The sequence below is a fragment of the Alligator mississippiensis genome, chromosome 4, assembly GCF_030867095.1.
Source record: "Alligator mississippiensis isolate rAllMis1 chromosome 4, rAllMis1, whole genome shotgun sequence".
Lineage (NCBI taxonomy): Eukaryota > Metazoa > Chordata > Crocodylia > Alligatoridae > Alligator > Alligator mississippiensis.
The window spans coordinates 210,454,192-210,476,099 of record NC_081827.1 but is presented as its reverse complement, the minus strand read 5'-3'; the positions used below and the strand labels follow the sequence as shown (position 1 = coordinate 210,476,099).

The 21,908-nt window shown below is 42.9% G+C and overlaps 1 protein-coding gene across 1 annotated transcript in view; it reads right to left on the bottom strand.

The window, feature by feature from the left end:
- OLA1 (Obg like ATPase 1) overlaps window positions 1-21,895 on the bottom strand; it is a 180,541-nt gene extending 158,646 nt beyond the window's left edge. The window contains exons 1-3 of the mRNA XM_006275540.4: window positions 21,810-21,895; window positions 21,314-21,414; window positions 16,680-16,823 (exon numbers count right to left, since the gene is read on the bottom strand). Coding sequence (XP_006275602.1) covers window positions 16,680-16,823; window positions 21,314-21,414 — 245 coding nt within the window. The 5' untranslated portion in view covers window positions 21,810-21,895. The remainder of the gene's footprint in view (window positions 1-16,679; window positions 16,824-21,313; window positions 21,415-21,809) is intronic.
- Window positions 21,896-21,908: the final 13 nt, after the last annotated feature.

The window sequence follows — 21,908 nt, the reverse complement described above, 5'->3', positions numbered from 1 at the left end:
GCTCTATAGACTGGTTCCAGATAAAACTGACATGCCATCTTTCTGTCCCTATGAATGTAGCTTCCTTTAAACACTGAACAAATCTCCACAGGGAAAGTGTCCTCATCCTAAAAAATCTAAAAGTCTTTGGCATAGTGATTTGGAGAATCTCCCAGAAGAGATATGTGGGTTTGAAGCCTCTTCAAGCAGATGACAGAATTGTAACTGGATCTTTCACATCCCGGGAGAAACATTCTAGCTACTAAAACAGGGGTTGACAAGCTTGGATCAATGGCCTGTGTTCATAAGAGTTTGTCAATACCTGCATTAACCTATAATAGAAAAAGGGGTTTGACCCACCTCCTCTACTTTAAAAAAATAAATAAATAAAATAAAATAAAAAAAAAAATATTCCTCACCTACCTGATCACAACCTAGATACCCAACACATGGAAGATATCGAATTTTAACCAATTTTTAAAATAAAATCTTCATATTTTCCCAAGCAGGAAGCAACTGTGACCACCTGAAACCTGAGATCCTGCGCTCCAGTCTTTGTTTCAAGGTAATTGGCATAATCACAGATCCTCACAGGAGATGAGAGGCTCCATACCAGCTATGAACTAACTGCCCAGAGACGTTTTCCATCTATTGACTACTCTGTGAAATCCTGCACCCACCTGGCCTCTTGTAGGCACCTTCTTGCACTTTTGGAGCACACACCTGGTGCCAGTCACAGGGTGTGTTCCTGCAGCCTAGACATTTGGTCACGTTCCCCTGAGGGAGGCCCCAATACTCGCCTGCCATGACTTGATCTCTCTCTTCAGTGGTGGGGCTCCTTCTCGTGGCTTCTTGCGGACTGGGCGCTACCCTTAGCGGGCATTCACCTCCCCTACACCCCAGCCATGTGCCAGCCCTCAAGATGGCCAAATGATGGATCGCTGGCTCGCCCTCTGATGTCATTGTCTGTCCTCTCTTCCCCCTGCTCATCTCCTAGCATCCTTCCACACGGGACATGGGGCCATCCTTGTCAACATGCTGGGTCTTCCTTTAAAGCACAGCTGTCTGCTGCGCTGTCCTGGCTCTCCCTGATCCAAAGAGGTCACTCGTGACCCCTCTCCCTGGTTTGGGGCCCTGCAAAAACTCAAAACAAGAAAAGAAAAGAAAAGAAAAGAAAAGAAATAGCTGGGGCACGGAGCCTTAGCCTGCCCCACTCACAGGTCCAGCATCTGCAGCTTCAAGGTCCCTCGACTCAGTCCTCCTTGGCCTGACCACCCTGCTGGGCCAGTGTGATGCCGTGATGCCTCCTTCAATAAATCCTGGACCCCCCCCGTTGGGTCCCTGTCTGGATCCTTACCGAGCTGCCAACACAGCCTGTGTGCGGTACAGGGAGCAGCGTTGCTTTCTGGCTCTGGTGGTGCTGCTCTCTTCTCCATTTGCCTGCCCAATTTTTGATGCCGTCATCCACCAGCGCTGTTCTCTGCTGGCAATAAAAAGTGGCTGACAAACCACACAGGCAGTTCATCTCAGCATGGCTCATCCAACTCCATTTTTCCTAAAAAAGATAAGCATGCCCTGCCTTCAGGCCTTTTCTCTTTTTTCCTCCAGGCAGGTCAGCCCTGCCTCGGGTACCACTGCAGGAGGGTGCTCCAGGGCCTCCACTTGCATCCACCTGGGACAAATCCTGTGAAATATCAACTTTCATTTCTACCCACGAGAACTTTTACAATCTTTCTCCAATGCCTGATGAAGGGTACGTGTGCCCGAAAGCTTGCGGTTAAAAGAATTTTTTTTTGTAAAGATTTTGTTGGTCTGATAAGAGATATCATCTCTACTACAAGTTCTGACTACCTATTCCTCACCTAAGCTTTTGAAAGTGTGGCAGCCAAGGTGGTAGGCCAGGGCTACGGCCAGTAGCCCGAAACGGTAGATGGGTACTTTTTGACAGACGGAGAGGAACTAGGCACCGAAGCGTATTGGTTAAACAAAGATTGCTTTACTTACACTGTAGATGATACAATACAGGTAGGCTGAATACCGACTTGAACTTGAATTACAGTTGCAAAGACGAATGAGCTAGCTAGCAGGGTATGGGGTACGTCGGGAGGTCGGTGACAGGGAGCCACTGGTAGGTGATCAGTCCACCAGGTTTCCTCAGAGATATGTACGGAGTTCGAGCCCTCCGAATTTGCTCTCTGAGTTCTCCTCCTCCAAGGTGTAATCAGTCCAGGTTCACTCTGAGATACGTTCAGAGTGCGCCGGGTTAATTCCCCTACTCCGAGGTATGCGGAGTTCTCCGACATGGAGACAGTGTTCTCCAAGCTGGAAAGATATGCGGAGCTCTCCCAACGTGCTAAGCTGGAGAGATATGAGGAGTTCTGCAAGTTCTCTAAGTTCTCTCAGCTCTCCGCGTATTCCACCATGGGCAGAAACTGATTTAACCTTTTATATGACTAAAAAGCCAATCGCTAGTTGCTAATATGAATAATTGTGGTGTACGTATTTGCATGAAGTTGGTGGGAACTTTTTCTAAAGCTGTAACTTTCCATTACTGTAGCATTTGGTTACTGGGTTCAGGCATAGCGGAATTTTCCCCTTGTAACCTACTTTTTTGCTGTGACCTACTTTCCCCCTGTGCCATATGTATCAAACCAGATCTATGGAATTTTCCACCATGGCACAGGCATGCAAACCAAATGGGATGTTCCACTATGCCAGGACTGTAATAAACTACTAAGTGAAGAGACGGAACGTACCAACCTAGAAGTAACAACAGTTGCTAGGCAGATTCCATTGTGTCAGGGACACTTCTCAGTTTTGGTTATGACAGAAAGGAAGGTGCAAGAACTTACATTCAGGAGACAGGTCAAAGTGATTAAAAATGCCTCCTTGTAGCCTGGGGAAGGGGCTGGATTTAATATATGACCCATCCTGTGCGTTTCCTATTGCCTAGTTCTAGGTAGCTACATGCTGACTTCAGGCATCTCCCTCCTAAGTATGCTGGTGGATTGATTTAAATTGCTGATTTATAGCATGATTTAAATCACCAAGGAAAAAGCCTTGATTTAAATAACCTATTTTAATCAACTTTTCCATTTGTACTTATTTTCTAGAGAAAGATGCGCTCTCATCGGTTAATATTACCCTTAGAACTTGTAGATTTACAACTACATAGAGCCTTTACATTATATTTGATGCACTTTTTTGCTATATACAATGATACAACACCATAATGATACACATTTAAATTAAGTGCTTATATGGCTTGATATTTTCAGACTCCTACCATTTTCACATTTTTAGTATCTTAGAAAGAGGCAAATGATAGATTGTTTATTTCAGTGATTTCCAAAGTTTGTTCTGCAACACATACAAGTAAGTGTTCCACAAGATCCCCCTGTGTGAAGAGGTAAATGCCCTGCTCTCACATCCAGCATCCTGTGCATTCCCCAGCTACCCTCTGCCAGGGACTACCACCACTATTGTTGCCTACCCCTACCCTTCCCTAACCCTGGGCAGCCCCTGTGCCAGCCTGCCACCACACTCTCAGCAGTGTGCCTCTGCTGCAAATGGGTGTAACAAGTGGAGCTATGCTTTGCAGCCCCCGGCTCATCTCTGCTCTGCTCATGCTGACAAGATAAGCTGTAGGAGTGGTCACCAGTGTGCAAGACCCTGTAGCTGCCTTTGCCTCCTGAGGTACAAACCAGGGATTGGGAGGAAGGGAAGCCAATGGAAGAGCACAGTATAGCAAGGGAAGGTCCTACCCCCACAGAATCAGCTAGATCAGCAATTCTCAACTTTTTTAGTCTCAAGGCCACATTTTCTCAAATCTTTTTCAAATTTAGATCCACCTCAATGGATTTTCAACTGGGGTGCCATGAAATTCAGAAGAATTATGGAGGGGTGCCTTGAGGTTAAAAGGTCCACTGGTATAGAGACTAAACTTTTGCTTAAAAAGAAAAGCATTTGGTGTTCTTTAACAGTACATCTAAAGCACTAGTATAATTTCCTATGGCAGGGGAACAGAATATGTTAAAAATTTGGGGGGGGGGGGGGGAATTCACACATGCATACACATTCTCCCCCTCCCCCACCATTTTTGGATGCAAGAAAGTGAAGTGTACTATCAATTTTAATCCAGAACTAAAAAAAAAAAAAAACTGTGTCCAGGTATCAAAAAGTGGGGGAAATTCTGGCTTATTTACTAGTTGTTAAGCTTTTTCTTCATGATTTGTGCGCCCAGGAGCTGCACTGGACTGTAACAGGATTTTCAACAAACATAAAAGCTAGCACATAACATGCAAAAATCTTAAATGTTCTGAAAACATAAATTTCTCTCTTATCAAAATGTTGCATGTTTAAAACTAAATAACATACTAGACAGACTCAGAAAACTCAACTGATTATTACAGATTAATCTGGAACATTTTTCAAATAACTCTTAAATTCCAGTCAGTTTCATTTAGATTCCTACTTCCCATCTCTTGAAAATAAGAAAAAAAAGTTACCTAGACTGTTCTTCAAACTTTTCAAGTAGATTTCATACTCTCCTCCCCCGCCAAAAAACTTTTTTTTAAGCTTATGCTGAATTCCTATGAACCACAGGTTCAGCTTATACTTATTTAAATATCTGAAGACAAGTATAAACAGATTTATTTTTAAGCAAAGATTATGACAATAATAAAAAAAAACAAACCATAAATGAGAATTGATTCCATCTTTCAAATGTACTGATTTTTTTTTTTTAAACAAGCCCTGAAACCAGAAGCCTGAGTTACACAAGTAAATCTTTTTTGGATCATAGCGAAATCCCTACATGCACCCACATGACACTTTCATTAGTAGGTTTTGGCTGGAGTATGTTTTTCAATATTTGTTATATAAAGATCCCCAAAAAGCTACATATATATGCTTACTTTTGTAGAGAAAGACTTTATAAATACATCTGGATCTATAACATATACAGCCAAGCAAAGTTGACATTTGTTGGGGCTGCACTTGTTCTTTTTGTAGTAGGCTTGTGTACCTACCACGCACCATGAAATACCATATTTACCCAAGGGAGGCACAGAGAAGCACCTGTGGCACAAGAGGTGGATGCTAAAGCTCTGACATGGTCCCCAACCCAGGTTCAGGGCCTGAACCAGAGACACAGATTCATAGATGCAGCTAGCTAGCTGCCTCCCCACTCTTCCCCCCCAGTACTGTGTACTCAGATCCAAGATGAGTGGCATTCTTCCCCATGTTGCAGGTGGGGGGGAGGAGGGGGGACACTTCATCTTGGATCCGAGTAAATACGGTAGATGTTAGAGACCTAAAGATCCTTTACAACCTCTTCTGAAACTGCACAAGTCAAAGGCACATGTACACACATATTTATGTACATGGTGTTAGGTGTTACAATATTCTTTCTTGAACTTGGACCCAGACAACAGCCATCCATCCAAGTATTAAAAGATTACTGCAGTTCCATCACTTGTATAAAGGCTTCTGCTGGAAGACATCCAGAATGAAGCAATATCTCAGACTGAATAGATTCCACTGAGACCTTGGCTTTACACTTGCTTCTCATTTTATAGTACATTTCAGTGCATTCCTTTTATGATATTAAATACTGCCTGATCTTAAGCCCTACATATCAAGAAGCTCTCACTCTCCACACCATCCCAGAAGTCAATACCTACTGAATTTGAAAGGCCTCTTAGAGTTAAGATATGAGGAAGTCTCCAGATCCTCAGATCTGTCTGGAAGACTCCAGTCATTTCCAGGTGACAATGGCAGGCTCAGCTACTTATACAACCTTCTGTTTGAAGTAGGTTACAAGAGGGAATCTCCCTTTTAAATTTGAAGAGGATTGGGAACAGATAACCTGAGGTTGCTCTCATGTACAGTAGTAAATAGTATTTTTATTTCACAAGCTAATAAACTATTCAAGTTAACAAATGGAATAATTTTATTTCTACTGATATCTATATTTTAAAATAATTATATTTTACCAATAGAAGAAACATCCATTTGCTTAACTGGATTTGCAGACTCACGGTTACCCTCACAGCTATTTCAATGTAGGATATTGGTTAGCTTCTACACAGAAAAAAGAAGTGCATTTCTTTCACTCTTCTAATGAAGAAAAACAGATGTTCAGGTAGTACTAGAGATTAAGTGATAATTTAGAAAGACTGTTTCATGTAACAAGTGTTTTAAAGCATTTAAGAGAAGCACGAAAAGACTAATTCATAGGAACTGGAACCTGTGGTTAAATTTCCATCAGTGCCCAACAGAAAAGCTTCCAAAAAAAGAAAAAAACTGCTACATGGCACTAATGACTACATAAAACTGGTGTTTAGGGCCTCGTTACACATTCGCTTGCAACAGTGGCAAGCTGCTGGAATGTTGCGACTTATTAAAAAGTTAGTAAGTGGTAAGAGATAACCCTCACCTGAAAGAAAACAACTTTGCAATGCCAGGAGGGAGCTTAACATGCGCTAAACTGCCTCACGGTGCATCTGATTGCATTTTAACAGCATTTATTAAGCCTAAATTAACCATACTTATAATCCATCTTGCAGTATGTGAATTAAGACTGGGAAGATTAAGAGACTAGATACAGAAAGCTTCTGCATGTGAATTACTTATGAGATATAAAAATGAAAAAGACTTAAGAATGTTTGGACATGCTGAGTCAGATACCCTTGCTAATTAAAGAGAGCCCTCCTCCCAAAAGCAAAAAACCTTAGACTAAGGATAAGGACGAATCTATTGAAGATGTCCAGTTTTTAAAATACTGAATAAGTTACTAAAGCACATAAATATACTAGCAGAAATTAATTTTGATTTCTCTTGTCAGATGTAAGAGACAGCCCAAATCATGGGTACTTCTTAAAGGTCTCTTTCTTTCTGACAGATTACTCTCTTTTAAAGCCACAATACAAATGTCACATAGATTGATTTATACTTGGCCCAAGACCAAGCTGACATGCAGTTAAATAAAACAATGTCCAAGTAGAAGGGTTTGAATTAGATACATTAGTTAGCCAGAGCTACATAGAACTGACAGCCAAAGTTGCTTTAAAAACAGGATTCTCTTAAATGGCAACCAGTACGACAACCCTTTATCCATCTAAGTTACCTACACACTTATGCAGTACTGTTCAGGGATGTTTTTTTTAAACCAAAACACTGCATATGCAAAACTGCTTTAAAGCTTGGAGGAAAAAAAAAAGTCTTATTCTAGAAGGCTTAAAAAGAGCCACTCTCTTCACCACTAAAGTCAATAGTAAAGCTATTAAGACTTATTTTAATATCAACCTGTTCAAAAAATGCATTTTTGGAAAGTACTGCCCCAAATCTCTCTGCAATCCATTATACTTTTTAAGTTTATTCTTCTACCTGCTTGCTGCTTAATTTAACGTGTTATTTCAAATTACCTATTAGCCATAGTATTTAGTTTCAAAACAGAAATACTTTTATTTAAATATTCTTATACGATAAAAGGGTTTAGTCTGTCTGTCTGTCCATAAAACTCTTGGAGCCCTCTGATTGGTTAGTGAAACAACCAGAGTGCGGAGTGCCACCATGATGGAGAGGAAGGAACAGGGGCACAAGGCCAGCAGCGCTGGCCTTGCCCCCCTGTTCCTTTCCCTGCCAGCATGGTGGCACTCCGCCACCTCTGAGGAACAGGGCCAGTGGGCAGGGGAGAGGGCTAGGCCAGCAGTGCTGGAGGTGGCAGTGGCCCCCTCCCCCTCCATGTCATTCTTGATGGGCAGTTCACTAGTTACCCATAAACATGTACTGTTGTTGCTACAAATGAAAAAAACCCAAAAAACACACCACCATTTGAGTACCCTACAACATCATCACTCAACTATATTACAGATAGACTTTAAATAAAAGATTAGGCAAGATTGGGAGAAGCAACTAAGCAAGACTGTGAAAGCGTAAGGTCTCTCTCCAGAGAAGTAACATACAGGATTGGTTTAAAATTTAAGTTTGGAAAGGATTACTAAATTCAGAAGATATGAATAGAAACCAAGATAATCTATATTGTATAGAATGTGACAGTGGTTGCAGTCTATTTTTTAAACATTTAGAAGCAAGTATGTGTGCAAGAGAATACAGTTGTTTACCAGGGTTAAACAAAGTAGGAATGAAGTTCATATCCTGAGAAATGTGGCAGGGAAAAAGTGACAGAAAGGGTTGATTTAAATGAAAGCGATCTGAACCACCAATTTTAATCATGACTTAAATCAGCAAGCAAGAAGCCTTGATTTAAATCATCGATTTTAATCTTGTTTTGCATTTGCACTTTTTATTTTCCTAAAGAAAGGTTCATTTTCACTGGTCGGTAAAACATGATGATTTGCAATTAAATATGGCCTTTACATTAAATTTAGCATTTCCTGCTAACCTGAAGGATAGGATCTATCCAGGCACATTCTACAGTCAACAAGCTATTATTCAGATTCTTAATTTTTACATGTTTTACTATGTTAGAAATGATAAATAACTTCATTTACAGGGGGTTTGGTTTTTTTACTCATGATTTGTGTTAAGGTGTATTTCAATGGAAACTGGAGATAGAATGCACACAGAGAGCATAAGATTGTATTATTAGTTGCATAAGGCTACTTTAGATATGCCAAAAAATAAGAAAACATTAACAACATGGGGTTTGCCTTTAAAAGTTACTATTTCATATGTTAATAAAAAGTAACTGTAATAAGTGAAGTGATAAGTTTACTCACCCTTTTGAGCCAAATATTCAAAGTCATTTAGGCACTTAAAATTCTGGTGGTGCCTAGCAGGATTTTCAAAAGGCATCTACACTATGGAGGCAACCAAATTCCATTCAAACTGTCATCTCTTTTAAGCTTTTAGACTTGGCAGATCTTATCCTCCCCCTTGCCTATTTTTTATTCACAAGCTAGCCTGCTTAAACCAACTGCCTTCCAGGTTGTCAATTCTGAATGAACTTGTCCAAATGAAGAAAGTATTTCTCTCTGTACCTTCTGGCTAAATTTAAAACTAAAGTAATTCAGGCAGGGTGTCCACATTACTGCACAGCAGACTAATTTGCTATTCAGTAAAGTGTCACCATCTATAGGTACGTGGCAATTAGGATGCAGTACACTAATTTACTGGGCTCACGAATAACCCCATCAGATATTGTCGATAGTCCCTCGGAGTCGAGGAAGACATCCATCAGGCTTGATGGGTCCTCAGGTGACCAAGGAGCCCAATTCTGGATACACACATTCTTCAGCAATGGGGGCATCTTGTTGCGTGGGGGGAGTGGGATTCACAGCCCCAGGTTGCTCTCCTTCTCTTTCCTCTGCCACCGCCGTTCTGCCTCAGTGTTGAGTCGTTGGGTCTCAAAGTGGTGTGCGCCTTGCTGGACCAGGTGGTGCCACACCAGATGGTCAGCAGCTTGTTCCTCCCAGCCGTTGGTGTTGATGCTTCCGTGCTTGAGGGCGACCTCAAATGCATCTTTGTACTGTTTCCTTTGGCTGCCCTTTGAGCATTGGCCAACAGAGGGAAAAAAGGATCTGGCAAGACAAAGATGTTCAACATCTTGGACAACTAGATGCAGTGGCCCATCCATCAGAGTTGATTTCTCAAGAGCAAGGCTTCAAAGCTGGTGGACACAGTTTCATGAAGGATGCTCACACTGGTCCAGCAGTCCTCCCATTTGATCTCCAGGATCTAACGCAAGCACCACTGGTGAAATGGGTCTTAATGTGGCATCAGTAGACAGTCCAGGGTTTCATTGCAGTAGAGGGTGGTCAGCACAACAGCCCTGTAAACCAAGGCCTTCATCAACTTCCAAAGGTCTCCGTTTTCGAAGATGCACTGTTGCAGCTTGAAGAAAGCAGCACTAGCACAGCTGACCCGGTGCTGGACTTCTTCATTGATGCTAGCTTGTTGAAAGAGGTGGCTGCCAAGATACAAGATCCTAACTGAAGAAACATTACCATATTTACTCAAATACATGAGAAAAGTGGTATCCGGCAGCTCAGTAAAAATACTCTGCTTAAACGCACGCATAAAACGGTGACATCGGGATTAGCTTACTCCAGGCCAAACTGAGTCGGAGTATATTTAGTCATATTAATTGCATGTGCAGACACACCTGCAAAAGCTTTACAGCACAACAGAAACTGAAAGTACTTACATTTGGAAAAACCTGTAAATGCCAACAATCTGACCCATGGAAAGAATGAATATGCAAACATACCCTAACTGAAGAAACATTACCGTATTTACTTGAATTCAAGACAAGGTGTCCTCTCCAATCAGCAGGGGAGGGAGGAAGACACTCATCTTATATTCACATACCAGGAAACTTAATTATATACATTGTCCATCATTAAACTAGTGCCAAAAGCAACATTTGCTCAGTCATGGAAACCAACTATGAAGCTTATTAAATGCAGCCAGTACTAAGCACTATTATAAAACACATGACCTATATTAGGCAAACATGCAGATACAAATTTTTTTTAATCCTCATTAAAAATTCTCATAAAAATTAAGTGACTGTGGCATTGATGCCTACACAGTCAGATGGGTGGCTAATTGGCTGGACAGTCACACACAGAGTGATGGTGGATAGGTCATTTTTGACCAGGAGGGATGTGGGCAGTAGGGTTCCCCAGGGCTCAGGCCCGTACTGCTCAACATCTTTATCAACAACTTGGACAATGGGGTGGAAAGCACGTTGTCCAAGTTCGCTGATGACATCAAGATGTGGGGCAAGGTGGGCATATCAGAAGGGAGGGACAGAATCCAGCTAGATCTGGACAAGTTACTGAGATGGGCAGATGAGAATAGGATGGAGTTCAACACAGACAAGTGCAGGGTACTGCATCTAGGGAGAAGGAACCAGCAGCATCCCTACAGGGTAGGGAGCACCCTTCTCATCAGCACAGAGGCAGAAAAGGATCTTGGAGTCATTACTGATGCCAAATTGAACACAGGCCGACAGTGTGGGGATGCAGTCAGGAAGGCCAACCGTACCACGTCATGCATCCAGAGATGCATCTCAAGCAGGTCCAAGGGGGTGATCCTCCCCCTCTATGCAACACCTGTCAGGCCGCAGTTGGAGTACTGCTTCCAGTTCTGGGCGCTGCACTTCAGGAGGGATGTGGACAACATGGAGCGGGTCCAGAGGAGGGCCACTTGCATGATCGGGGGTCAGCAGGGTAGGCCCTACAAGGAGAGGCTAAGGGGCCTGAACCTGTTCAGCCTCCGCAAGAGAAAGCTGAGTGGGGATCTAGTGGCTGTTTGCAAACTAGTCAGGGGGGACCAGCAGGCATTGGGGGAGTCCCTGTTCCCCCGAGCACTACCAGGAGTGACAAGAAATAACGGTCACAAGCTGGCAGAGGGTAGATGCAGGCTAGATATCAGGCGATTTTCATCATTGCTTACAACAGATTTTTTGCATCTACTTTAAAGTGTATATTGGGCCATACTGCACTAAGCAACTTAACTTCTGTATCGTTTGAACGTACCTGTAAGGTCAAACAAGAATGTACCATATACTGTTAAAACATGAGTTCTACCTACTATTTTTGCTTAGCTCATTACCAAATGATAGTATTCAACAATGTTTAGGCAAGAGAAATTATTTGCTTATTATCAAACATAATTCTTCCCTCCGAGTGTTGGCACTTCACTATGCTTTAGGGTATGACTAACAAAAAGGGGAAGGGGGGGGGGGGGGGGGGGGGGGACTTAACACCAGCACCACTATGCACACTGTTTCTGCAATTAACTGCTTAGCAGTTTTTAGAGACTTTAAATTTACTTGACATGTATTAGAGAAAAACTACAATCTTATTCTATGAACTGTAAGCACCAAGCATGCATTCAGTGTTCATACTGGAAGAGAAAGATAAGGGGAGCCATTGTAACATTCCATCTAAGTAACAAAAAGTTTCTGTACTAATTCACTTTCCATCTTTTAAAAATCACAAACAAAAACTAAGTGAAAAGTATTTAAAAATGTATACAAAGAGAAACAGCCTATTTTGAAGATTATGCTAAAAAAAACCAAGAGACCAACTGTACCTTCCCTTTCAGCTCTGCTGTTATGACTTTGAGATACAGTTCCAGAAAAAGATAAATCTATGCATGATATAGAATAAGTGTAGAAGGCATTTCTACATTTTTATAGAATCTGTCATCAGCAGTTCCTCATTATGAGGATAACAGTCTTCCAGTACATAAGCAGAGACATCACTGGCGAGTCCACAGATGACAGAAGTGGCTGATCCAAGATCCGCATGTTCAACTGCAGATGTGGCAAACAGTTCCATGAGGAAGGAGCAGATCCTTGTGATGTCAGGTTGAAGCTCCTTCCCTTTATCACTCTCATCTATCTGCCTCCATAGTTGGGCAAGAGCACTCTAAAACAATCAATTTCATGTCCTACACCTCAGCACCACTGGGAACAATTCAGCACTCAACTCTTCCAGATATTGATACTGTATTGTTTCACCCTGGCCTTCAAAAAGTGTTCTTGAATCTCTCCTTCTGTACACTTCTAAAGCAGTGACCATTGGTGAGCTGGGAGTATAGAAGCCAGTTTGGGAGTTAGGAATCCTTATGACATGTCCTGTCCAATGGTGCCAATGCCAACAGCAAAGCCATGTTTATAATGGCATTTGCTTGAGCCAGAACACTACCATTCATTCTTCTGTCCAATCCAACTGATATGGAGGATTTTCTGAAGACATCACTGATGGTAATATTCCAAAGCTTTCAGGTGTTTTCAATACATCATCCAAGTTTCACACTCATAAAAAACAGGGTATGGATGACAATGGCCTGGTAGACAAGAAGCCTGTGTTTGGGTCCTGATGTTATGATCACTGAAGACGCATTTTCAGAGATGTGCAATGGAAGCCCTGGCAGATTTTATCTGGTGTTGTCTACATATACTTTTTTGGGAAAGGTGGCTATCCAGATAGGGTAAATGCTCAACTTTCTCCATGAATTAACTTCTAATTGCAACAGGTAGGAGCAGTTGTTTGGTTTGGGGTGGGTTGGTAAAGTATTTTGGTTTTTGTGAAGTTGACAACAAATCCAAGTATTTCATATGCTTTACAGCAGTCAAGAGCAACTTGGAGCTCTTCAGTTGAGTGCACACCTATGACAACTGTCAGAGTACTGAAGATCCATAATGAAAATGTTGATTATCCTGGATTTGGAATGTAACTGGCTAATGTTAAAGAGATTCCTGTCCATGCGATACTGGATGTGGATTCCAAATAAAAAGCTAAATCAGCAATGAGACTCAGAAAACGTGTGATATAGATGGAAGGGTGTTGGTACAAATCACACATTCTTGTTCGATACCAGTTCTAATAGTGATGGGGTCCATTTCCAAGCCATTGCGTAGGACAGTTTAGACTAGACATTAAGAAGAAGTTCTTCACAGTTAGCGTGGCCAAGGTCTGGAATGGGCTCCCAAGGGAGGTGGTGCTCTCCCCTACCCTGGGGGTCTTCAAGAGGAGGTTAGATAAGCATCTAGCTGGGGTTATCTGAACCCAGCACTCTTTCCTGCCTATGCAGGGGGTCGGACTCGATGATCTATTGAGGTCCCTTCCGACCCTAGTATCTATGAATCCATGACAGTTTCTGTCATGTTATCATGAAGGAGTCTGCTTGTGGTAAAAAAAAAAAATGGCAGGCATCCAAATCTCAACAAGAGTTTCCATAGGCTCTGTCTGTTGATTGAATCAAAGGCCTCAGTCAAGTCAACAAAGGCCATGTGAGGATCTTGGTGTTGTTCACAGCACATCTCTGGCAACTGTCTAGCAACAAAGATCTTCTACTGTGCCTCTGAGTGGTTAGAACTCATACTGGGACTCAGACTGTCCCCCATAAGGAAAGTGAGTCTACTGAGGAGAATGCAGGGAAGGATCTTCCCAACTATGAGCAGAAGGACAACACAAGAGTAACTGATGGAATCTGATGCGTCCTTCCTGAATATGGTAATGATTCTGGCATCTCTCAAGTCACTGGAAATCCATCCATGTTTCCAGCTATTCATAATAATGATGTACAAGACAGCTTTTTTCTACCTTAATAGTTTTAGGTGGTATTCCATAAGACCATGTGCTTTTTGATCATCATCTGCTTAATGGCTCTCAAGGCCTTTGGATAAGTTGGTGGATTTGCAAGGTGGTCCTTAATGGGGTGCTGTGGAATGGCTTTCAACAGTATTATCTTTGACATTGGAGTCTTGGTTCAGGAGTTTTTCAGTGTTCCTTCCACAGTGCATTGATGGCGAAGCCATCTTCAAGTATTGCTCCACCCTACCTTCAGATGGATGGCTCCTTGTGTGCTCTTCTGGTTGTGCAGAAGAAACCACGCATGTCATGGTTGCCAACAAACTTTTGAATCTCTTTTGCTTTTTTCTCCCACCACTTGTTCTTTCACTCTCAAATTTTCCTCTAGATCATGTTCTGAACACCTTCTAAGAAAAATAATTCCATTTGAATCAACTTTCTTCACCCCTGCTTTTCCACGTGTTCCTTTCCATAGCGAAGTCCCTGTTCACTCTAGCACTGAAATCACCAAGAGCAATTACCTTATTTTCTTCATGGACAGATAACAGAATAGAATTCTTCTTTTGTTTCAAGTTATAACTTGACCATCACCTGCTGCATGTTATCTGTTGGTTATTTGGAGACGTAGCTTCCTAAGATGCTCATTCATGCCACCTGGACATGGCAGCGCCTGAGTAACAATCTTGGCCTTGATAGACCCTGTGGAGATGTTCATCTTTTCTTTTCCAAAAAAAAAAGTATAGCCACCACTATGCTGAGCTGCCCCCTTCCTGCATATCTGGTCTCACTGAGTGCAGCAAAATCATTATCAAGTCATGCAAGTTCTCTTAGCTCAGACTGGTCACTGTTAGTGTTGCCCATCAGAATGCAGACGTTCCAGGTTGTAAGCTTCATTATTTGATCTGGACTGCAGATCAAGTGATCCCACTGGGCATAGCTTTCCAATCGCATGAAATGACAGATTATGTTTATGACACCTTTTCTAGCCCCTTCCCACATGTGTAAGCAGAGAAGATCCTAAATAAACCTGCTCAGTCATGACTGCCACTGCCAAACTGTACATCTGTCTGAGTTACAAGTACTTAAAATGAGCATCGTGACTTGGGGATTCAGGTAATCACTACTATCTGCCCCCGCTGCCGTTCATACAATGCCATAGAACTTGCAACTGAAGGACGATGCCTACACGCTTTCTTTTAACATGGGAATGCCATTGTGCACTCACACTATGTTACTTTGAGGGAAGGAAGCGTTACTCCAGTGGCAAGGAACCTAGACAACTGGAGGTTTCTATTCCACTTCAGTTTTTAATACATCTTCACTGCCCTTGTGAAGTATTTTCTTCATCTGCCTGCTCCACCGCTGAGGACTTATTTTTATTTTTTGATTGCTATTAGTCTGGAATCTCACTCTTGACCTTGCCACCATGGGTGAATCCAGCACGAGTACAAAACACCAGTTGGTACTGCTCTCATGGTCATTGGCAGTACACAAACCTCTGTGCCATCAAGGTTATGATGCACTTAAATTCACATTATCATTAGCAGGCTACACATATAAACAACTCCTGAACTAAAATATTAAGAGAAAAATATTACATTTTCTTCTAAAAGCAAATAGAAATGCATCATCTTAAAAAAACACCATGTCTCTCTCTTCTTAAAGTATATGCCAAGTCAGATGCTGAACAGATTCAATATAATTTTGGCCTGCCTTAGAGGCAGAAAAAAGTGTCCATGGACAGATAACAAAACTCACTCAAGGCCTAGAAAAGTCTGATGATACAGAAAAGCTACAATTCCTTTAGATGGGAGGGAAAACAAAAAAGCACCAAAAAGAACATAACAAACATAAGACAATGAATGGTAGAGAGGCTAAAACAAAAGTTACTGAATGATACTGAAAAGGAAAACATCAAGATGTTAAGAGGATGATATTTGGCCAGTCAGGGCAGGGAGACCCAAACAATTAATGCAAGTCGTTGCCACATCATAAATAGGATTTAAAAAAGATTAGGAGTCTGTATTGATAAAGACTAATTAAAACTTAAAAACATTACATTATTTGTGTAAAGTTTAAGAACAATTATAAGTTTTAAACAAAAAAAAATAGTATATAAACCCTTCAGGTCAACTTCTAACTGAAGAACATTCTATGTTAGCAGGCACTGCTAGTTATCCATTCTGAGGTGTTTCTACTATCCTGTGAATCACATGGTAGAGGCCAGGCCAGGGCCAGAGATGAACACTAGACTAAGTAGTCTGAATAGTAATGGCAGTTCCTAAGTCACTACTGTTTTTCCCCAAGAAGTCATATGAAGAGTTAAATTCTAGTTCCTTGTGTATTTGAATGCATAGTCTGAAAGGTCTTGATTCTAAAGATTGCATAGCAGGAGGCCTTAGTGGGGAGGGAAAAACAGATTAAACATAAAAGTTGACAGTGACCAGCATTAAAATCTTTTATTTAGTATACAGCAGAGTTTAAGATTTATTATGACGCATCATTAACAATCCTGTTTTCAGTACAAGGCATTTTTAGAAGTACAAAAGGAAGAGTTGGGTGCCCAACTCTTCAACATTTTTTAACAAATAATAAAGAGAATAAGTAGTAAGTTTTAAAAGTTACCTTGGAGGTTTGTGGTATTGGCATAGGAAGTCAAATCTTTCATCTGGCACAGGTACCCGACTCTCATTTGGATCAATAGTGCAGAAAGGAAAGTTTTCTGCTGCTGCCTGACTCTTTGTTAATACATTGAAGAATGTTGATTTCCTACAAACAAGATGGAACTCTCTTAATCCATTTTCAATTAGAAGCATTAGAAAAAGAAAAAAAAAAAGATTAAAAAAAAAACCCTCATTCAATCCAAGTTTCAGAAAGTGAAAGAACTTAAAAAGCATTATTGTGTATAAACTGTTCCCTTCTTGTACACTGCATCAAAAATACAATGGAAAGACAGGTGTTCAATCCCCGCTGAAACTCAATGGAAGCTGAGTACCCAACCCCCATCTGCATCTTTGAAAATTTCCCCCAGATGTTAGAGCCACATGTACACAGCTCCCAAAAAAAAAAAAAGACAGTACACCAGGGGTATCAAGTTCTCCTTACCTGCTGGGTCAGATCTGGACCACAGAGCTCCTTCTGGGCCAAACCTAGCCAGCAGCACACAGCAGCAGTGGCAGCTTTGGTTTCAGCACAGGGCACAGCACAGCTCTGGTTCTGCACACATGCCCTTTGCCAGAGCCAGGACTGCTGCTGCTGTCATATAACCTGTGTCACAGTGATAGCTTGACTCCAGCATGGAGTAGCAACAGAATCAGTGGCAGAAGAGCTGGGGTTACAGCAGTGGTGATGAGAGAAGTGGTCAAAGGGCAATCAGGGCTGTATCAGCCCTCACTTGTCCTCCTACCACCAACATCCACATCCTCCAGGGCTCAGAGGCCCTGGATTATACATCAGTTCACTTCTCCCAGCTATGCCCCCTAACTTCCAGTGGCCTCCTGGTAACCTGGCAGACCAAATCTGGGTCTGCAGACCATGTCTGACACCTCTGGAGTAAACAAAAAGCAGAACACAGAAACATTTGTTGCAAAACTATGCCTTTTTCCTAAAGTGTAAAATCAGTTTTCATGTTTGGCAGGTTTCATCTATTTTCTTATTTAAATGAAGTCATTCCACACTGACAAAACAGCTTATTAGCAATGGGCAACAAAGCAACAAGTTACCTTGCTCCTTACCTACCTTGAAATTTTTTAGATTTCAAGTATAAATATTGCTGTGAAGTACTATTAAATAACAAGAAGAACGAAAGGGGAAAAAATGGAAGAAAAAAGAAAAGAAAAGAAAGTAATGAAGATAAGAAACAAGCAATGGTTTCAGGACATTAAAGATAAAAAATTAGTATATGTACAAGATTAATTTTAGAATTGTTTAAAAAAACTGGACAGCATCTTAACCAACCTTCCCTCACTACGCACACTAACCACTCATAAGCCTCTCACTGGTTGCATCAGAAAACAATCAAATAGTATATTTTAGCTCAGGCCTGATAACAGAATATCTATCTATTGATCAGTTTGGTATTTGTTTAAATACCGTGAGTCCCCTCCAAACATCCAATTCAAAAAACAGTAAGGAGATAGGAAGGGTTCCCAAAAAGTCTGGGGCAAGCTCAGCATTTTCTAAATATTGACACAGTGCTCCACAGTTTAGTACTAGGGAGTACTATACAGGTATACATCCTGCCCACTCCACACACATTACGTAAGAAACCAGAAGCAGAGTGTACTCTTCTTAAGTATATACTTCTGGGACTGAAAAAAGGCTGAATAAATGTATTGTTTAAGCAAGTTAATACACAGCACTTTCAACCCCAAACCTGCCCAGCTCTCTTCATTTTCAAGTCTTCTTATAGTAAATCTGAAGCTATTAGAAGCCTTGAAAATGAGGGAAGCTAGTCAGCTTGAAAAAGCACAAGAGACAAAAATACCACCCATGAAACTGACTTGGCTTCCTTAATTTTCAAGGTACCTAGTAGCAGCTTTTTGACAGCTGCCTCCTTCACTGATTGCGTTTCAGTTAAAACAGCGATTTCCGAAGAATGTGCTGCAAGACTGGTGAAAGTGTGTTGCAAAAAAAGAGGGCTGGATGCGGCCCTTGCTATGCTGGCATTGCACTAGCTCCACATGGTAGGATCAGGCCTACAGACCACCAAGTGAAATAAACCACCAAATTTTAAGTCTGGGAAAATAGTGTGCCCCAGGTATCAAAAGTATGAGAAACACCAAGTTAAAAGGAGTATGAGTTACGAAGTAGACATTACGGTTAGTATATGGTTAACCACAGCACAATTAATTTAAGAAGCCAACAGTGGAACTGAGAGATGGTAGGCATATACCAATGTTTTATACACTTACCTGATACACGGATAACAGGTTTGTTGGTATGCATGCAACAGGCCATAAATTGGGATGGGGTAAGGTAAGCAAATTATATGCATACCAAACAAACAGTACACAATACTATAGCCAGTTTAACATGGTACTGTCAATGTTCCATAAGTTCTGAGAGGCAAAGCTTATTGTTGTGTACCTAGCACTTCACTGAGCTGGCTACACTACTTCTGCACTTAACACAGGAGCAGCACATCTCAGTACAGCACTTGCTAACAACACACTGGGTCAGTATAGATAAGACGTGGTCTAATGGTCCTTATGCTACTACTGCATTTCTAATGCTAAAGATTCCAAGCTATCTGTCGTTGGTTGTGAAAAACCCCACCATCAAAAAATAAATAAATCGTTGTTTCTGAATGTGATGGAGTGTTAGTTGTACAATACAATTAGATACAAGTTAACTTTGTTGCTGTATGCATCATACCTTTTTTATTGGAAGATGCCCATCCACTTCAAAAATACTGTTTTCAAAGAACAACAAACCTGCTATTATTTGTGACCTACAATATTATTCTTTTTTCAGTTTGCTTACTCAGTGTACTTAACACGCTTTCTTATTTAATCCAACACAAAACTTTGTCTTGAGCCCAACAACCCTATGAACAGGACAATGATAAACCCAGAAAGACAGCAAAAGAAGAGGCATGAGTACTGTCAGTATTTTTGGCACTGCTATTCTCAGACATGCCCAAAAATTGCTTCTAAACTAGAAGACGAACAGAAAAAAAATTATCCTAAGCAAAGAAAAAAAACCTTTTATTTTCTCAATTCTGCTTTGTCAGATTTGTTACTCATATTCTAAGAATTGTGAGTGTATATTAAAAAGTTTACTTTCAAACTTAAGGAGCACTTAGAAGAACAGTATGAGAAGAGACTACATTCATATTACACCAATAAAAGATGTTGTCCTATTTGTATTGTTTAAGAGCCAAAGAGGATTTTTTCTAAATTAGCATGACTACAAAGTACATACTGATAGCTTCATGCAAGCATTTACTAGTTAATGTCACCCTTAATTAACAATCTTACGCTTAACCTTCTCTGAAGAACACAATGATTTACAAAAAGTACACAAAAAAGAAACTATTATTATACTTTCTATAGTGATTCTCTTAAATAATAAAACTTGCATAGTATTTTTCACTCAGACATCTCAGAAAGCTTTACCAAGGGGAGGGTACATTTTCAGTGCTTATGACAACTGCAGTATTATTAGCCCTTTCCTGTCTACATGGCCTGTCGCTCTGTGGGCATAAGGCTCATGTTCCCAATGTGTGTCAAAAAGGTCTGTCTACACAGCCTAGGGTGACCATACATCCTAGCTTGGCCAGGATAGTCCTGGATTTCGTAGGCTGGCCCCGGACAGTTGGTCAAAATTTAAACAGTATTCCCAGAATTGCAGATGCATAGGGTATGGTTCAGCAGGGAGGTGGAGCAGCATGGTGTGCGAAGCAGCTCCCTGCTGAACTGCGCTGACTTGCGGGTGGTGGGGGAAGTGCTCCACATGTCTCAGATTTCCTTAAGGAGAGCTGTCCCTAGGATACAGCGAATCGGGGCAACCACACCAGGCCCCACACTTCGGAAGGGCCCCGCAGAGCTGGATCCCCAGAGAGGCCATGGCCCCTCCTGCAGGGCCTGCCTGGAGCTGGCAGTTTAGCCCTGCACCAGAGAAGCAGATGCCCCCTCCCCTGGGGGTACCACAGCCCCGCACAGTGTTAAGGCGGCCCCACACAGGCTGATTTGCCCCAGGCCCAGACCCCCGCTAGGGTCAGCTCTGCCCTTATGGTCACCCTAGCTATTCCTCTTCGTTGTATGACGACACATACACCTTGGCAGTTAAAACATAGTCAAGAGCTGATACTGCCACATAATACACTCCATGGCACAGGACTGCTCCTTATAGAGTAGATTCTAGTTTTCTCTTCCCTGTCATTTTTAAGAGGCTTCCATGAGGCTCCTGGAGTCCCTCATGCTGGCGTTCGCACTGTCAAGGGAGCCCTATGAAAGAGAAACACAGTCCCCTCCTTCACTCCCAGACCACTTCCACCTGTACACGCATCAGCAGTGCTCTCAAGTACCAGCACTCACTTTCGAGCACCCTCCTGCTCCAGCCAAGGTGCAGGGCAGCTGCCTGTGGGCGACCGGAGCCCGACCTGTCTAGTTTCACTCCCTACAGCTCCCTGCCCCGTCCCCCCCGCAGCTGCTAGAACATGCCTGGGGGCGACGGGAGGGCCCTGCCCCGACCCCGCTGGACAAACGGCAGCTCGGCGGCCGCCCCTGCGGGGAGCTCCAGCCCCGGGCACCTACCCGACGTTGGGCAGCCCGACGATGCCGACTTTCAGGGACGTCCCGAACCTGCCGATGATGGGGTGCGGCTTGGCCTCGTCCCCTCCCTTCTTCGGGGGCATCTGCAAGGGCAGAGCGCGACATGCTGAGCGGCTCCGGGGCGCGGACTCCCCCAGCCCTCCCGCCCGGGCGCCGCCGGTACCTTCCTGGACGCCATGGCTGCCCCGCCGGGTGCATGGCCCCCTCCTTCCCTCCCCCCCGCGCTGCCGCAGGGCTCCGGGCCGGCTCAGCTAAAGATAGCCGCCGCCCCCCGGCCGGAGCGCAGATGGCTGCGCCCTGGGCCCGAAGAGCAAGGCGCCACCGCGCCCCGGCACCGCCCCGGCCCCGGCCCCGGCCCCGGCCCCGGCGGTGCAACCGGCGCTGCCTGAGGCCTGCTCGGCGGCAGAGGACCTCTCTCCCCCGCCCCGTTGAGGTGGTGGCTCCCGCCCCCTCCGGGGACCGCGGCGGGCGCGCTCACCTTGCGGGGAGGCGGGGGAGGCGCTGGCACTAGCACGGGCCCCTCGCACGCGGCCGCGCTTCCCGCACGGCGGCCGGCGGAACAGGCGGAGCCCGCGGC